Here is a 16,497-nt window from a genome sequence, read left to right on the forward strand (position 1 = left end):
GGAGTGGGTTGCCATTTCCTTCTCCAATGCATGAAAGTGAAAAGTGAAATTGATGTTGCTACTACAACTCAATGAAGGCTCAGATGGTGGTTAGGACTTTGTAGCAGTTAAATATTTTTATTTCTTTGTTTAAAAGATCAGCAGGAACTTAATCATTAAGGAAAATTTGATATTTAACATGATACAAGGCTTTGAAAAAAAATGGACTTTATTACTTTAGTACATAAGACAATAAAATGAAAATAACATCATTTATTGAGTTGGACAGAAAGTTCATTTTTTTCCATTAAGATGGCTCCAGTAGCACTCAGTTGTCTTTAACTTCATTTGAAACAATTTTGTTAGGTTGTATTGTGACAGCTGTTATATCTGTGCATTTTTTAAAAAGCTTATCAAAATTGGTGATTTTTGTGTAGCCATTTTAATATAGAAGACGGAAGGAAAAAGTAACATTTTGGGCATATTATACTTTATTACTTCAAGAAAGGAAAAAACACAACTGAAACACAAAAAAAGATTTGCCTGGTGTATGGAAAAGGTGCTGTGACTGACTGAATGTGTCAAAAGTGGTTTGCGAAGTTTCATGCTAGAGATTCCTCGCTGGACGATGCTCCACAGCTGGGTAGACAAGTTGAAGTTGATAGTGATCAAAGTGAGACATTAATTGAGAACAATCAACATTATACCACACAGGAGATAGCCACCATACTCAAAATATCCCAATCAAGCATTAAAAGTCATTTGTACCAGCTTGGTTATGTTAATCGTTTTGATGTTTGGGTTCCATTTAAGTTAAGCAAAAAACAAAACAAAATAAGCGTTGACTGTATTCCCACATGTAATTCTCCACTGAAATGTTAACAAAAATGTCCCATTTTTAAAACAAACTGTGATAAGCAATGAAGAGTGGATACTGTACAATAATTTGGAACAGAAGAGATCATGGGGCAAATGAAATGAACCAACCACAGCAAAGGCCATTCTTCATCCAAAGAAGGTGATGTGTATATAGAAGGATTGGAAGGGAGTCTTCTATTATGAGCTCCTTCTGGAAAACCAAATGATTAATTCCAACAAATCTTGCTCTCAGTTAGACCAAGTGAAAGCACGAAAAGCATCTGGAATTAGTCAACAGAAAATGCACAGTCTTTCATCAGAGTAACAGGAGACTGAATGTTTCTTTGATGACCTGGCAAAAACTTATAGCTTGGCTGGGAAGTTCTGGTTCCTCCATCATCCTCACCAAACACTGCACCTTTGGATTCCCATTTATTTTAGTCTTTACAAAATTCTCTTAATGGAAAAAAATTTCAATTCCTGGAAGACTATAAAAGACACCTGCAACAGTTCTTTGCTCAGTAAGACTACAAATGTTTATAAAAATGTGCAGATGGGGCAACTGGCTGATTAGGGCATTTGGTGCTAAGATAACTACCCGCAGTTTGGCCAATTTTGCTGACCCTTGTGTACCATCCTTCATCAAGGACATCTCAGACAAAGCAGCAACACTGCCCTGAGCTCCTTCACTTATGATGGTGGCAATGCCGTACACTCTACAAGCTCCCCAACTGCTGTTCACTCAGTTAATCCCAAATGGCTCCTCAGGGGGTCAAGGGATCTGGAGGGGTCGTGACATCTGGCAAGGAACTAAGAGCAAAGCAGGCCAATTCTCTTTGAGGCAGAACATACCCGTCGGCCCAGGTTTGGCTCCACCCTGCATCAAGGAGGCCTCAGTAGCAGTGCCGGGCTTGTGCCATGCTGCTTCCATAGGCTCAAGGCATAATTGGCAGATGGGTACAGACGGTCACAGGCCTGGGGTCTGTGAGAGCCTGTATTTTCAGGATATCCCAGTATGTGACCAGCAATTTCTGCTCTAATGATATATAGCATGAATCTGAGGTTAGTCTGTTGGTAATTTATGGTCATCATAGGTGGTCCAGAGACTCCAGGGGGCATGTAGGGAGCTGTCAAAGCCTCTACAGTAAAGGAGTCTCTAAAGGCACTGACGGAAGTGCCCTTGATTTTAGTTTGGACAGATTTTAGAGACTTTTGTTGAAGGGAGCCCCATTTAAGATGGCCTGATTTATAAACAGTGGCATCAGTGAGATTAAGTAAAACTTGTAATTAAGTAATACATTGTCTTTAGAGCTCTAAAGGGACTAAAAGATGTTGGACTTGTGTGTCCTTAATGAATCTATCAAGTGAAACTCCTGAAAGGAGGACATCATCAATGTGTTTAATACGATGCTCCTGGGGAAAGGTGAATGCAGTTAAGATATTGTTTGAAAAGATTTTGTACGATGGCAAAGATGTTGAGGGACCTCATGGGTAGCCTAGTAAAGGTGTATTATGTTCCTTCAAAGGTGAAGGTGAACTGTGGTTGAGAAGCTGTGTAAATAGGCACCAAATAGAACATGCTAATCAAATCTGTAGTAGCTAAATTACCAGTCTCTGGATGGCTGCTATTGCTACTGCTGCTAAGTCGCTTCAGTCATGTCCAACTCTGTGCGACCCCATAGACGGCAGCCCACCAGGCTCCCCTGTCCCTGGGATTCTCCAGGCAAGAACACTGGAGTGGGTTGCCATTTCCTTCTCCAATGCATGAAAGTGAAAAGTGAAAGTGAAGTTGCTCAGTCATGTCTGACTCTTGGTGACCCCATGGACTACAGCCTACCAGGCTTCTCCGCCCATGGGATTTTCCAGGCCAGAGTACTGGAGTGGGTTGCCATTGCCTTCTCCCTCTGGATGGCATTAGTAATTTAAGTAATATTCAGTACTGGGTATGCTGGCCTTAATGGATGGGATCACAAGAATTAAGACTGCTGTAAGCCACTCTGAGACATCATGATTTTTTCTAGGTTTAAGAACAAGGAAAAACTGGGCTGTCAAATGGAGAATCAGTGGGAATAAAAACTCATTCATCACTTAGGTCTAATAAGACCAAATTAGACTTTTATTTAGCTTTTTTTACTCAGCATACTTAGAGATTCATTCACATTGTTGCATGTATCAATGGTTCATTCCTTTATGGTAATGAGCAGTGCTTCATTGTATGGATGAATGACATTGTTTATGCATTCAGCTGGTAATGGGCATCTGGGTTATTTTTAATTTTATGCTCTTTCAAATGAAGTTATTCTGAATATCGGTGTACAAATCTTTATGTGCACATATGCTTTCACTTCTCTTTGTTAAGTAAGAGTGAAATAGGTAGGTTGCATGGTAGGTATATTTTTAATGTTATAAGAAACTGCCGAACTTTTTTCCAAAGTGATACTGTTTTATATTCATACAAGCAGTCTAAAAGTTCTAATTGTTTCACATCTTTATGAACCCTTGGTATTATCAGTCTATTTAATTTAACCCATTCTAGCGGGTGTGTAGTTGTATCTCATTATGATTTAACTTGAAATTTCTTATGACTAAAGATGTTGAGTCTGTTTTTATGTACTTATTTGCCATCTGTTTATTTTCTTTTGTGAAGTGTCTATTCAAACTTTTGCCAACGTAAAAAAATTTTTTGCCTTCTCTTGAGTTGTAAAAGTTTATCTATTAATCCAAGTCTTTGACAGTGTATGCTTTGAAAATATTTTCTCTCAGTATTTCACTTGCTTTTTCTTAAGTAACCCTAGCAGAGCAAACGTTTTAAATTTTGATGACATCTAATTTATTTACAATGATGTCTACAGACTAAGAGATTAAATATTAAGATGTCACTGCTTCAGAAATTATTCTATGGATTCAATACAATACAAATAAAAATTCTATAGGGCTTTTTTTGTAGAAATTGGCAGATTGATTTTAAATGATTTTTAAAATTATATAAAAATGCAACTATATAGAATCTATAAAGGTCAGAACAACCTGAAAATGGCAGAGAAAAATTCAATTACACCTGCTACCTGATTTCAAGACTTTTTATATAGCCAAATCAAGATGTTATGTTATTTACATAAAGATAGAATAATAGATGAATGGGATCAAGAAAATAAAACTTCAAACATTCATGGTTAATGATTTTGACAAAGGTACCAATACAAGAAAATGGGGAAAGGATAATCTTTTCCACAAGAAAGGCTGAAATAATGGAATGGTTGTATGCGAAAAATAACTTGATTTTTACTTCACACCACATAGAAAAATTAACTTGAGGGAAGTCAGCCTCATGGCAGTATGAGTTGTTCCCTTTTTCCTTCCCTTTTGAAGTGAAGTTGCTCAGTCGTGTGTGACTCTTTACAATCCCATGGACTATAGCTTATCAGGCTCCTCCGTCCATGGAATTTTCCAGGCAAGAGTACTGCAGTGGGTTGCCATTTCCTTCTCCAGGGGATCTTCCTGACTCAAGGATTAAACCCAAGTCTCCCACATTGCAGGCAGACAATTTACCCTCTAAACCACAAATTGGATATCCATGAAAAAAACCACTGCATAGCAGGACATCTGAGAGACCCATCCATGTGTGTGCCTGAAAGTGAGTGGACTGGAATAGGAGGAGGCCGCGGAGTGAGGGGAGTGGTGGTGGAGCCAGCAGTGGCAGAGGTGGTTATGGCAGAGAAGGTAGAAGTTGGTTCACTGGGGACCAGAGGAGGAGGAGGTTGAAGGCAGTGAGTGGCTGAGTGGCTCTAGTGACTAGCTGCTCTCACTAAAGAGAGATCACAGCGAAAAAGAAAAAAAGAAAAAAAAGAGAAATCACAGTGACTAGAGGGGGTGGGTACGGGAGGGAACTGTACTGGTAATTTAATGAAAGTGAAGTCACTCAGTTGTGTCCGACTCTTAGGGACCCCATGGACTACAGCCCACCAGGCCCTCCGTCCATGGGATTTTCCAGGTAAGAGTACTGGAGTTGGGTGCCATTGCCTTCTCCGATATTATAGCTGCTGCTGCTGCTGCTGCTAAGTCGCTTCAGTCATGTCCAACTGTGTGCGACCCCATAGACGGCAGCTCAACAGGCTCCCCCATCCCTGGGATTCTCCAGGTAAGAATACTGGAGTGGGTTGCCATTTCCTTCTCCAGTGCAGGAAAGTGAAAAGTGAAAGTGAATTCGCTCAGTTGGGTCCAACTCTTCACGACCCTGTGGACTAGCCCTACCAGGCTCCTCTGTCCATAGGATTTCCCAGGCAAGAGTACTGGAGTGGGTTGCCATTGCCTTCTCCTGGTAATTTAATAGGGATTACATTGAATCTATAGATTGTCTTGAGTAGTATATTCATTTGACAAGACTGATTCTTCCAATCCAAGAACTTGGTATATCTTTCCATCTCTTTGTGTTATCTTTGATTTCTTTCATCAGTGTCTTACAGTTTTCAGAGTACAGGTCTTTAGCCTCCTTAGGTAGGTTATTTTTACTATTTTTGATGCAATGGAAAATGGGATTGTTTCCTGAATTTCTGTTTCTGATCTTTTATCGTTAGTGAATAGAAATGGAAGGAATTTCTGTGTATTAATTTTGTATCCTGCAACTTTACTGAACTCATGATGAGCTTTAGTACTTTTCTGGTAGTGTCTTTAAGATTTCCTAAAAACAGTTAGTTTTACTTCTTCTTTTTTCCGTTTGGATTCCTTTTATTTCTTTTTCTTCTCTGAAGGTTGTGGCTAGGACTTCCAAAACTATGTTGGGTAAAAGTAGAGAGAGGAAATCCTTGTCTTGTTTCTGATTTTAGAGGAAATGCTTTGAGCTTTTTACCATTGAATATGTTAGCTGTTGGTTTGTCATATATGGCCTTTATTGTGTTGAGGTAGGTTACGCTTTCCAGAGAGTTTTTATTATAAATGATAGTGAATTTTATCAAAAGCTTTATCTGTATCTATTGAGCTTGAGCTTTTTCTGGTGAAAAATCAGCTGATAACCTTATTAAGAGTCCCTTTGATGTTATTTGTTGCTTTTCTATTGTTGTTTTTGATATTTTTAAAATATTTTTGTCAATTTGATTGATATGTATCTCAGCATATAAATAAAATCTCAGAGCTAGAGTGATAATGTAACTATATACTAAGCAACTAAATTATAAATGGCATTAAAATTTATCCTGAAGTTGGAAATTCAGATTATCATTAGCAAATACAGATTATCATTAGCAGAAAAGTTTGACTGCAGAGAGACCATAATAAATGAACTGGTTGCAGACTCATATCAAAATCCTATCAGTAAGTGACAAGTGACAATTAAATTGTATCTGGTAGGCAGGCTTTATAGTGGGAACTGAGTTGATGTACTTCAACTGTACATCTGCATCTGGTGACAGGCAAATGATGATTCTGACTTGAAATCAGACCCAACAATTATTTTAGTCCATGCATGGCCCTCCCATTATTCTGTTTGCCACTTCAGCCTGTGCCTCTTTCCTGCACTGCATACTTGTCTCAGCCACAGTTATTGGTAAGTCCAAAAGCTGTGTGAGTGTGTTAGTCACTCAGTCGTTTCCAACTCTTTGCAACCCCATGGATTGTAGCCCACCAGGCTCCTCTGTCCATGGAATTCTCTAGGCAACGATACTGGAGTGGGTTGCCATGACCTTCCCAACCCAGGGAGCAAACCCAGGTCCTCTGCACTGCAGACAGATTCTTTACCATTTGAGCTACCTGGGAAATTGAAGCCCACAAGCTAACCCTAGCCAAAATGAATGAAAAACTAATGTTGCTGAAGAGCTTCTTCGAAAAGGTAGAAAGACCCAATGATGAGACAGCAGAAGACTCTAAGACTGCCAACAAAAAGAAAGCTGCATTTAAAAGAAAATACTAAGAGTCCTACTTAAATTATGGGCTCACTGCAACAGGTGATTCACTTCTCCAAGTCTGCTTTGTATAATCTGTGGTGACCAGATATTGAACAAAGCCATGAAACCTTTAAAACTGCTTCACCACATGAAGACCAAGCACTCTCCATCAAAAGACAAGCCTTTGGAGTTTTTCAAAAGAAAACTGTGAACACAAAGAACGGAAGCAATTATTGAAGGCCACCACTTCATCAAACGTGTCTGTCAAAAGCATCCTTCTTAGTGGCTAACCGCATTGGTAAAGCTAAGAAGCCCTTTACTATTGAAGAGTTGATCCTGCCTGCTGCTAAGGACATTTGTTATGAATTTTTAGAAGAGGTTGCAGTTGAAACGGTGGCACATTTCCTCTTTTGGCTAGCACCGTAACTAGACAAACTGATAAAATAGCAGAGGATATTGAGGCACAATAGTTAGAAAGATTAATGAGTCACTGTGGTGTGCAATACAGGTTGATGAGTGTCTCAATGTTGACAAGGAGGCAACAATGCTGGTTTTCGTGCGATCTATTTTCAGGAGGATGTGCATGAGAATGGGTGTGTGCACTTCTGTTGCCAACCAACATCACAGTTGTAGATCTATTCTAGTCTTTGAATGATTACATATCAGGAAAATTGAAATGGTCATTTTGTATCGGTATATGCACAGATGGAGCGGCTGCCATGACTGGATGGCTTTCTGGTTTCACTACTTCAGAATGTGAATCTACACACTGTGTCATAAACAGAGAAATGCTAGCAAGCTGAAAAATGTCACCTGAACTTAACAGTGTTTTTCGGGATGTGATTAAAATTGTCAACCATATGAAAGTACATGCCCTTAACCCATGTCTGTTTGCACAGCTCTAAAAGGAGATGGACACATACATCTCTTATACACAGCAGTGAGATGGCTTTCTAAAGGTAGATCACTGGCCAGAGTTTTTGAGTTACGAGAGCCTCTCCAGAGATTTTTTCTAGAAAACCAGTTACCACCGACAGCACATTTCAGTGACACAGAATAGGTCACAAAACCTGCTTACTTGTGTGACATATTCAACCTACTCAACAAACTCAATCTGTCACTTTAGGGGAGAGCAACAACTTTTTTCAAGGTACATTCAAAGTCAAACTGGAACTGTGGAGGAGACAAATGAACATTGGGATTTTTGACATTTCAAACATTACCAGAGATTTAGAAAGAGACTGAGCCAGGGCCTTCTTTCTCCCAGCTGGTGCATGTTCACCCATCTCAGCTTTCAAAAGAGTTTGAGCATTACTTTCCAACTACCAAAGACCCCCAAACTGGGAAAGAATGGATCCGCGACCCATTTTTTAATAAGCCAGGTGAATCAACTTTGTGCTAGAAGAGGATCCACTGCTTGAGAATGCAAATGACGGTGGCCTTAAAATTACATTTGTGACAACTTCAGCTCTCCATACATTTTGGATTAAAGTCAAGGCGGAATATCCTGATATTACCACAAAAGCACTGAAAATCCTTCCATTTCCGCACATCCTATCTTTATAAAGCAGGGTTTTCTGTAGTGACAGTGACCAAATGAGATTACAGAGTAGACTGGACATAAGCAATATAATTTAGGTGTCACTGTCTCCCATCACTCCCACAGGGAATTGTCTAGTTGCAGAAAAACAAGCTCAGGGCTCCTAGTGATTCTGCATTATGGTGATTTGTATAATTATTTCATTGTATATCACAGTGTAATAATAGAAACAAAGTACACAATAAATGCAATGTGCTTTAATCATCTGGCAACCATCCTCCCCCACACTGCACCATGAAAAGCCTGTACTCCATGAAACTGGTCCCTGGTGCTAAAAAGATTTAGGACCTCTGTAATACATAACACCAACAAAATGAAAGGTAAAAATCACCTGCTCATCTCAATAGATGCAGAAAAAGCATTTGATATATACTGGATATAGAAGGAACATGCCTCAACATAATAAAGGCCATATACAACAAACCCACAGCTTATATTATACAGAATGGAGAGAAAGTGAAAATGTTTCCCTAAGATCGGGAATAAGCCAAAGATGCCCAGTTTCATCACACCTTTTCAATACAGTTCTGGAAATCCTCACTAGAGCAATTAGTCAAGATAAAGAAATAAAAGGCATCCAAATCAGAAAGAAAGAAGTTAAAATGTCATATAGGATTATGATCCTATATATAGAAAATCTCAAGAATTCAAAATGCCCAACTAATTCAAAAATCTTGGAATCAGTCAATAATTTCAGTAAAGTGGCAGGATATATAAATCAATATACAGTGCAGCACTGGTATATAGTAATGAGCATGGCTGCCTTGCTATGCTAAATATCAACATACAAAATCAATGAAGTATTTGAAGAAGAAATGAACTTATCTCATTTAAAATGGCATCAAAAACAGTAAAATACTTAGGAATAAATTTAACCAAGTAAGTGAAATATCTGTATAATGAAAACTATAAAACTTCAGAGAAATTGAAGAAGACAAACAAATGAAATGATAACCCATGCTTACAGCTTGGAAGAATTAATACTGTTAAAATGGCCATACTACCCAAAGCCATTCACAGAGTCAATGCATTACCCCCCAATATACCAAAGACATTCTTCACAGAAACAGGAAAACAATCCTAACACCCTGATTAGCCAAAGCAATCCAGAGAGAAAAGAATAAGGTGGAGGTATTACCCTTCCAGATTTCAAACTATACTACAAAACCATAGTAATCAACACAGTATGGTACTAGCACAAAAACAGACACACTGGAAAAGATTTTTTAAAAAAAAGTTTTAAAAAAAGAGTTGGTCCAAGTATGTTTAGAGGTAACAATCCTAGTTAAATGTGAATTAATGTTAATTCCCCATTTTCCCACTTATTTTAAGTTTATAAGAAGTAGCTTAATGAGATGAATATACATAGCAGAAATACTTTTGGGTCTAAATATCAAAGTTTATTGAAATAAAATATAATCTATAATAAAAAATACTAATAGTGTTACCACTGGTTACAGATTTAAGTGTATTAACAAAAATCTAACATTTTAATCCAAAAATGACACTATCTTTGTGGTACAATAACAAACATGAAATTAAAAGTTGAATAATACTGAATAATTCCTTCAGAAATATTTTATACTTTCTCATCTTTGTTCAATATGCCCCTTATAGGAGTATCCTCCAAAAGTGAAACTTCTGAAACTTAAGACTTAGTTTTTAAATTCAAATAGTTTTAGCATAATTAGCATATAAAACAATAATTTTCTTAAAAATTCAGTTCAACCCTAAGCTGGGGAGATGCTTTTAGGTGTTTTCATTCAAAAACTGTATTTCAATGCTCTTTTCTATCAACCTCTAGGGCTGCTATTATTCTACAACTGGAATTCAAGCTGGTCATAAAGTAAAACTGATAAATTATTTCAGAAGCAGAAAGGGCATTAAGATAGTAAAGGAAAGGAGAAAAAAATAGGCACTCATACACAGTCTATGTATTTAAACTTTTTGAGAACTCTATTTCAGTTGGCCAGTCTTGGCCTGGTACAGAGATCTATCATAGCAACCTCCGGACCCAAATAGCTGGACAATAAAGTGGAAGAAGAAGAAAACCTTTTTTCTTGTTGTATTTCAAGACCACTTTCTCTGTGGTCATTACACCATTTCACTTGCTAGGCCCCCAAATACATGCGACATTCCAATTATTCTGCACAATTCAAGGAAAAAAGACACACGCACTAACTTTAGGAAATGACTTTCAGGGTACCTCTGAAGTTTCACAAGTGATGATTATCCCTTTTGCTGATTGTTGGGTAGCAAGCACACATCAATCTCCAATCATATTATCCTACTTGTGATGTGCAGATCTGTGAAAATAATAGTTATCATTTTATTAAGAAAATAGCATTTTAACAAAAACCACTGGAAGCTTTTCAAATTCTCATCTTTAAAAATCTGTAAAGCTCTAGGATATCCTATATGCCCTGGAAAAAAAGGGCTATTTCATTCAACTACCATGTAAAAAACAACAAAAACAGACAAAATTGAGAAACATATAGGACAGATTAAATGCCAATCTTAGTCTTAAAACACATTTCATTAGTTAGAACTGTTCTGCAGGGTATTTCAGTTATAATGCTCATTTGGACAGGTCTTTGATTTGAGAATTTAAATAGGTATTTCAGTTTCCTGAATTCTTATTTAAAGATATAAGTACACTAGCGCTGAAGAAGCCAGGATCACCTTCAGAAAAATTTTGCTTTGTCTACCATCTAATCTAGGAGGTGCTTCTGCCTGTCAGGATATTGCAGTGAGGATAGATACAAAATCCTTAAAGTTAATTGTGACAAATTATTAAGTAGTTTGAAGGAAATCTTAGAATTAATATCAGACATTGTAGAGACATTGTAACATAGTACTACAACTTTTTGATCTTTAAATCTACAGTGGTTTAAAGCTTAGGTTTTATGTTTCTGCCATGGTATTTTAACACCTTTTCTGGGACAGTCCTATGCTGTAAAAAAATTTTTATAGGTAGACAAGTCTAAATCTCACTCTTTCTCAGGTCAACAGTATAAAGCTAAGCTTGAGGGAACAGTTGAACACTTTTGCCCTGCATTATGAGTTGAATTTTTTTTTGAGATCAGAAAAGGAAAGTTAGACATTAGAATCCATCATGTAAAATACATATATGCATATCACAATTTACTAAACTCTAATTTCTAACAGTAGAAACAATGGGATTAAGAAAGAGACATGCATGAGTTAAAATTTAGATAAATCTTCAAAATAAATTAACAGGGTCCTGCAATTTGTCCCTTTAGATTGCATTATCTCTGTATTACAGTATATTTTATTCAAAAAGCCTTTGATTATAATTTTAGTTTTAAAGTGTCACTCCAAAAGAGTTACCACAATTTTTCATGTTTTCCCAAGAGTGTCGGACATCTGTAAAAATGACACTCAATAACTAGAGGACCTAAGAACTGAACTCTGATTCCAGTTAGTTCTTTTACTATTTTTGGTTACTTGCTAATAGAAATTTAACTGTATATTATCAAATAACATTTTATAGTTAAAAAAAAAAATAATCCTAAAAAGGACAGCACATAAGAGATCTAAATGAATTTCATCCAGCAAAAAAGTTTACATATATGGATCAGTAATCTGATTCCACTGTACTTTATTCCATGAAGGAACAGAATCTAAATATTTAGATATATTAAAGATACTGGAAAAAATAGATTTTCAATCCTTTTACACTCCTAAGTACTCTTGGTTTTGATTCTGTAGCCCTACAGAACACAAAAGCAACTGTAAAATTCTACATTTGTGGAAGAGGGAATTCCCTGGCATCCAGTGGTTAAGATTTAGCAGTTCCACTGCAGGGGGCACGGGTGTGATCCCTGGTTTGGGAATTAAGATCCCACATACTGTGCAGTGCAGCAAAACAAAACAAACACACACTTGGGGAGGAGATGATGCCATACTCAAACACAAGACGACTCTCCACACTTTAACAGCATTCAGAAAAAGACTGGCTGTAGAAATATTGCCATTGGGGAAAAAAATCTACATATTCAAGAGCAAAAGATGTGTAATATTTATGATTATTTCAATAATACCCTGTGCTTATACTATGCCCTATATTTGAAGGTGCAAAGCACTAAAAACAAGCACTCTTTAGATACTTAAACAGAGGCACAGTAAATTTGCTGAAGGCAGGATAAAAGCCAGGTTTTCAGACAAAATGCTTCAGAATTTCACATTTCCCATTCCTTAAAATACAAATTATATGCTACCTTTAATGCCATCTTATTTTAATCAAATTTTATTAAATTTAGTATTAGGGTTTAAGTTGTATGTCCAAATATTTTGTGATAGGTAAAAGCCTTTCCATCATGTTTTACTATAACTTCATTTAATAGGAAAGTTGAATGAAATGCCATCAATTTGCTTTTTTAAAAAAAAACAAATGATTTGTTTTAGGACAGCTCTAGAAATTCTTGCCTTGATTTTTGTCCAGTAGAATTTTATAAGTATCTGCTTGAAAGGCCAACATTAATATTGTTCTCTTCTTAAATATATATTTGACTTCTAGGCCTCTTTCCTCTCGAGATGTTTTGTCTCTTAGTGAACTGAGCTGGCTATTCATTGAAAACAAAATGTTACGGTTTTGTGAAAGTACAAAATGGTTAATGTTGGATTCAATCAATCTGATAGTAAACTGCTTGTTAATTAAGCTAAGATCAAGAAGTATGGGGAAGAATTCAAAACATAATGTGGGATAAGTAGTCAAATACTAGAGATGTAAGACAGAAAATATATTCCAAAGCCTAATTCTAATACTTAAATCTATGTCTCATTCAACTACTTACTGGACACCTTGAAACATGAAGTAAGTTACTTTACCTATGCACACTGAACTAGCATTTTACACGAAGCAGCCAAATCCCAGTTTTAACTGTCTCAAATAGCTTGGTATGTGTATGCTTACAATGATGATTCTTAAATTTGAGGAACGTTCCCAGATTCCCTTGAGAATCTATTAGAAGTCACAGATCCTTGCTTCAGAAACACACATACACACACACAATTTTTAAGTGTTGATAACACTGTAAATCACAGCACTGTTGATTCAATGGGATTGGCATGAGAAAATTTTCGCTTCAATGGGATTGGCATGAGAAAATTTTCATACTGTTAATAAAGACTGGTCACTAACCTTAAGGAATAGTCTTTGAAAGTACGAGAAAGTTCAATGACCATAACCATTCATTCATCTGCCTCTTTTGCTAGGTCTAATGGTGACTGGCTGATGCAAATGTGCCTCTAATCTAGCCTATAAATCTTAAAAACAAAAATGTTTAAGTTCTAATTTCTTCTAGTTTTATACATGTAACAATTTTCAAGCATTACAAAATACTGTGAAGGAAAGACTAATACACCACTATCAAATTCCAATATACCCAAACCAACAATGAAATGTCTGAATATGTAATTTGTTGACTTGAGCAAAATAAAAACATAATTGCTCTAAATTCTTTTTTACTTTCAAGGATGCAAAATCAGATCTCTAAGAAATTTTTTTAACAGAACTAAACATTTAATTTTCCCCCACAGTATTCAAAGTAAACATTTTATCATTATTACTCTTGGTACACCAAACTGAATTCCAGGAATGTAAGAAAGCCCAACTGGGAAATATTACATAGAAAAAGGCTGAATTAACAAACACATTATATTTCTTACTTATTTCTTATAAGTATACATTGACATTTACTTATCTGATAGCAGTACTGCTGGTTTTGAGTAAATTTTTTTTCCTTCAATGGGAATGCAGAATGGCAGTGTTGTCTTTGGAATAAATTAAGAAGACAGTAACAACTAACAGAGGAATAACTTCTACACATATGTTTTTCAAGGGCAATGAATAGTTAAGAATATAATTATGGAAAAGTATGCCTCAAATACATTTTTAAAAATTTCTCAGGATTTATTGTTTTGTTTCTTAATAAAATATAATGCACCGACACTGTGTTTCCTCCTTTAACCAACAGAGTGATATCAAGAATAAACTTGGCCTAAAAATCAACTTGTTTGAGCTAACAGAGAACTGTATAGCACATCTTATATCTGATTACTTGAGCAATATATGCATATTTTGGGTAACGGTCAAGAGGCTCACCAAATATTTTGTATGAAAGTTTTATAAACCAAATAGGTTCTCTGATGACTTATCATGCTAGCATGTGAAATTTGAAGGAACAACAAATGGTATAACATAAAGAGACATGTGATACAGGCAGACACAAAAGATACAGCTTGACCCTGAATATTTCTCTTAGAATAACTTCATCCATAAATAAGACTTTACTTTTTATATATAGATTTATCCTACAACTGGTCTTGGATCACAGATAATGTTAAGGACATAGCTTAAGAAATCAAGACGACGGTTTTTTTTGTAGTCTTTTGTCCCCCCAGACCACAAAAAGCATTCTCTAAGTGGATGCTCAGGTTAAGTTAAGATGCTCTTGAACAGACAAATTTACTGAGGCTTAGAATGTAAATCACGTAACTACTTACAGCAGCAATAGTCTTTTCAAAAATGACTAAAACAAACTTTTAAATATAAAGCATATAAAAAGGACTATCAAGGATAGTTTTCCAAACTATAGAAATACAGGAAAATATGTGTTGCCTCATAATAAAGTTCAATAAATATTCTTTCTGAATCCTAGAAACACTATAAGATGTTATAGGTTATTTGGTTCTTATAAGTTAGAAAAATCTGATTGTTTCTACATAAATTCCTCCAAATTCTTATCTATCATCAAACAGATTTTTAATAATGCTTTTCTACTAGACTCAGAGATTATCTCTGTCTAACATCCCTTCAGAAATGTGCTTTTTTTAAATTTAATAAGTATACTTAATTTTCTACAAAATAAACATGATTTAAATTTTAAGGTTCAAGGTAATTATAGAAAAAGGTAGACACTGAACTATCTCTTTTTGTACATCCCTATATTTACAAGGGCTAGCATCCACTGTGGTTTCCTCTTTATACTCACTTGTCACACTGAATAAATAGTAACTGTGGTCCAAGTAACCTATATTAAAGATTTTAAAACTCCTCAAAATTTTACAACACTACAAAGTTATTAAGATCTGATTTTGATGAGTATTAGTGTTATGTAATTTTGCTACTGGAAAAGAAATACAAATCTTTATTTTTTTTCTATCTAAATTAAATCCAAGTTCCATTATCAGTTTCTCAAGGTATATCTAAAATGTACATTCCTAAACAAAGGTAAAGCTGTTCAAGGGCTAAACTAGTCCAATATACAACTGAGGGTTATTTATTCTTATTATTTTTGTCTTTTTTTTTCTTTTTAAATCTATATTAAACCCCTGGTTTCTCATGGATCAGATCATAATTTAACATTGTAAAAATTAATTTCAGAAACTATTGTGCTAATATTTAGGTTTGAGGAAGGAATCAGACAAAATCAATTCTCTCTATTCATTGTTAGAACAGAAGATGAAATAGCTTACTAACTGATATGAGTTATGAATGTCACTATGACACAAAATTTGCTGTTATTTACTTATTTGGCTACAAGTGCATTATTTTTCACGAATAACAACACAGCATTTCCAACTTGTAACATGAAACTCCAGCTCATAAAGAGTGTACTGTGTGATTTTTAAAAGTCTGATTGTAATTAAGTAACAACCTTTCCCCTGATAAACATGAACAAAATCCATTGGGAAATCAGGCACAGACGGTATTTATCGGTTTTTCTTCCTTTCCTCCTGTGGTTGTTTCTGAAGACATACAGATGGCTCCAACAGAACCCACACTTGTTACAAAATGACACAGCTATTTTTCTCCTTTTCCTTTTCTTTATCTTTTTCTCGTGGTTCCTTTCGTTTACGTTCACTGTTTCCAGATTGTCTGCCACTTGACGGAGAGGCTTGCACTGGCTGGCTTTGCTTTAAGGAAAATAAACAGGAAGAAATTATCACAATTTTTCTAAGATGCTTAAGCAGAGTTACCTAGAAAGAAAAACCATGAGAGTGAAAGGAATCATTAATGGAAAAAAGGCTGTTGCTGCTGCTGCTAAGTCGCTTCAGTCATGTCCAACTCTGTGCGACCCCATAGACGGCAGCCCACCAGGCTCCCCTGTCCCTGGGATTCTCCACGCAAGAATACTGGAGTGGGTTGCCATTTCCTCC

General features: G+C 35.9%; 1 protein-coding gene and 1 long non-coding RNA gene across 4 annotated transcripts in view; both read right to left on the reverse strand.

The window, feature by feature from the left end:
- Positions 1-452: 452 nt before the first annotated feature.
- On the reverse strand, positions 453-8,054 carry LOC129621399 (uncharacterized). The gene is made up of 2 exons (XR_008699325.1): positions 967-8,054; positions 453-618 (listed from the first exon to the last, which is right to left on the reverse strand). It is a non-coding gene; the product is annotated as an uncharacterized LOC129621399 (long non-coding RNA).
- Positions 8,055-9,691: 1,637 nt separating this feature from the next.
- The window catches only part of MINDY2 (MINDY lysine 48 deubiquitinase 2), a 77,252-nt gene continuing 70,446 nt past the window's right edge, over positions 9,692-16,497 (reverse strand). For all 3 annotated transcript variants that reach the window (XM_055537820.1, XM_055537819.1, XM_055537821.1), the window contains one exon: positions 9,692-16,254. In XM_055537820.1, the coding sequence (XP_055393795.1) occupies positions 16,126-16,254 (129 nt within the window). In that variant the 3' untranslated portion in view covers positions 9,692-16,125. The remainder of the gene's footprint in view (positions 16,255-16,497) is intronic.

This window comes from Bubalus kerabau, chromosome 10 (assembly GCF_029407905.1).
Source record: "Bubalus kerabau isolate K-KA32 ecotype Philippines breed swamp buffalo chromosome 10, PCC_UOA_SB_1v2, whole genome shotgun sequence".
Classification (NCBI taxonomy): domain Eukaryota; kingdom Metazoa; phylum Chordata; class Mammalia; order Artiodactyla; family Bovidae; genus Bubalus; species Bubalus kerabau.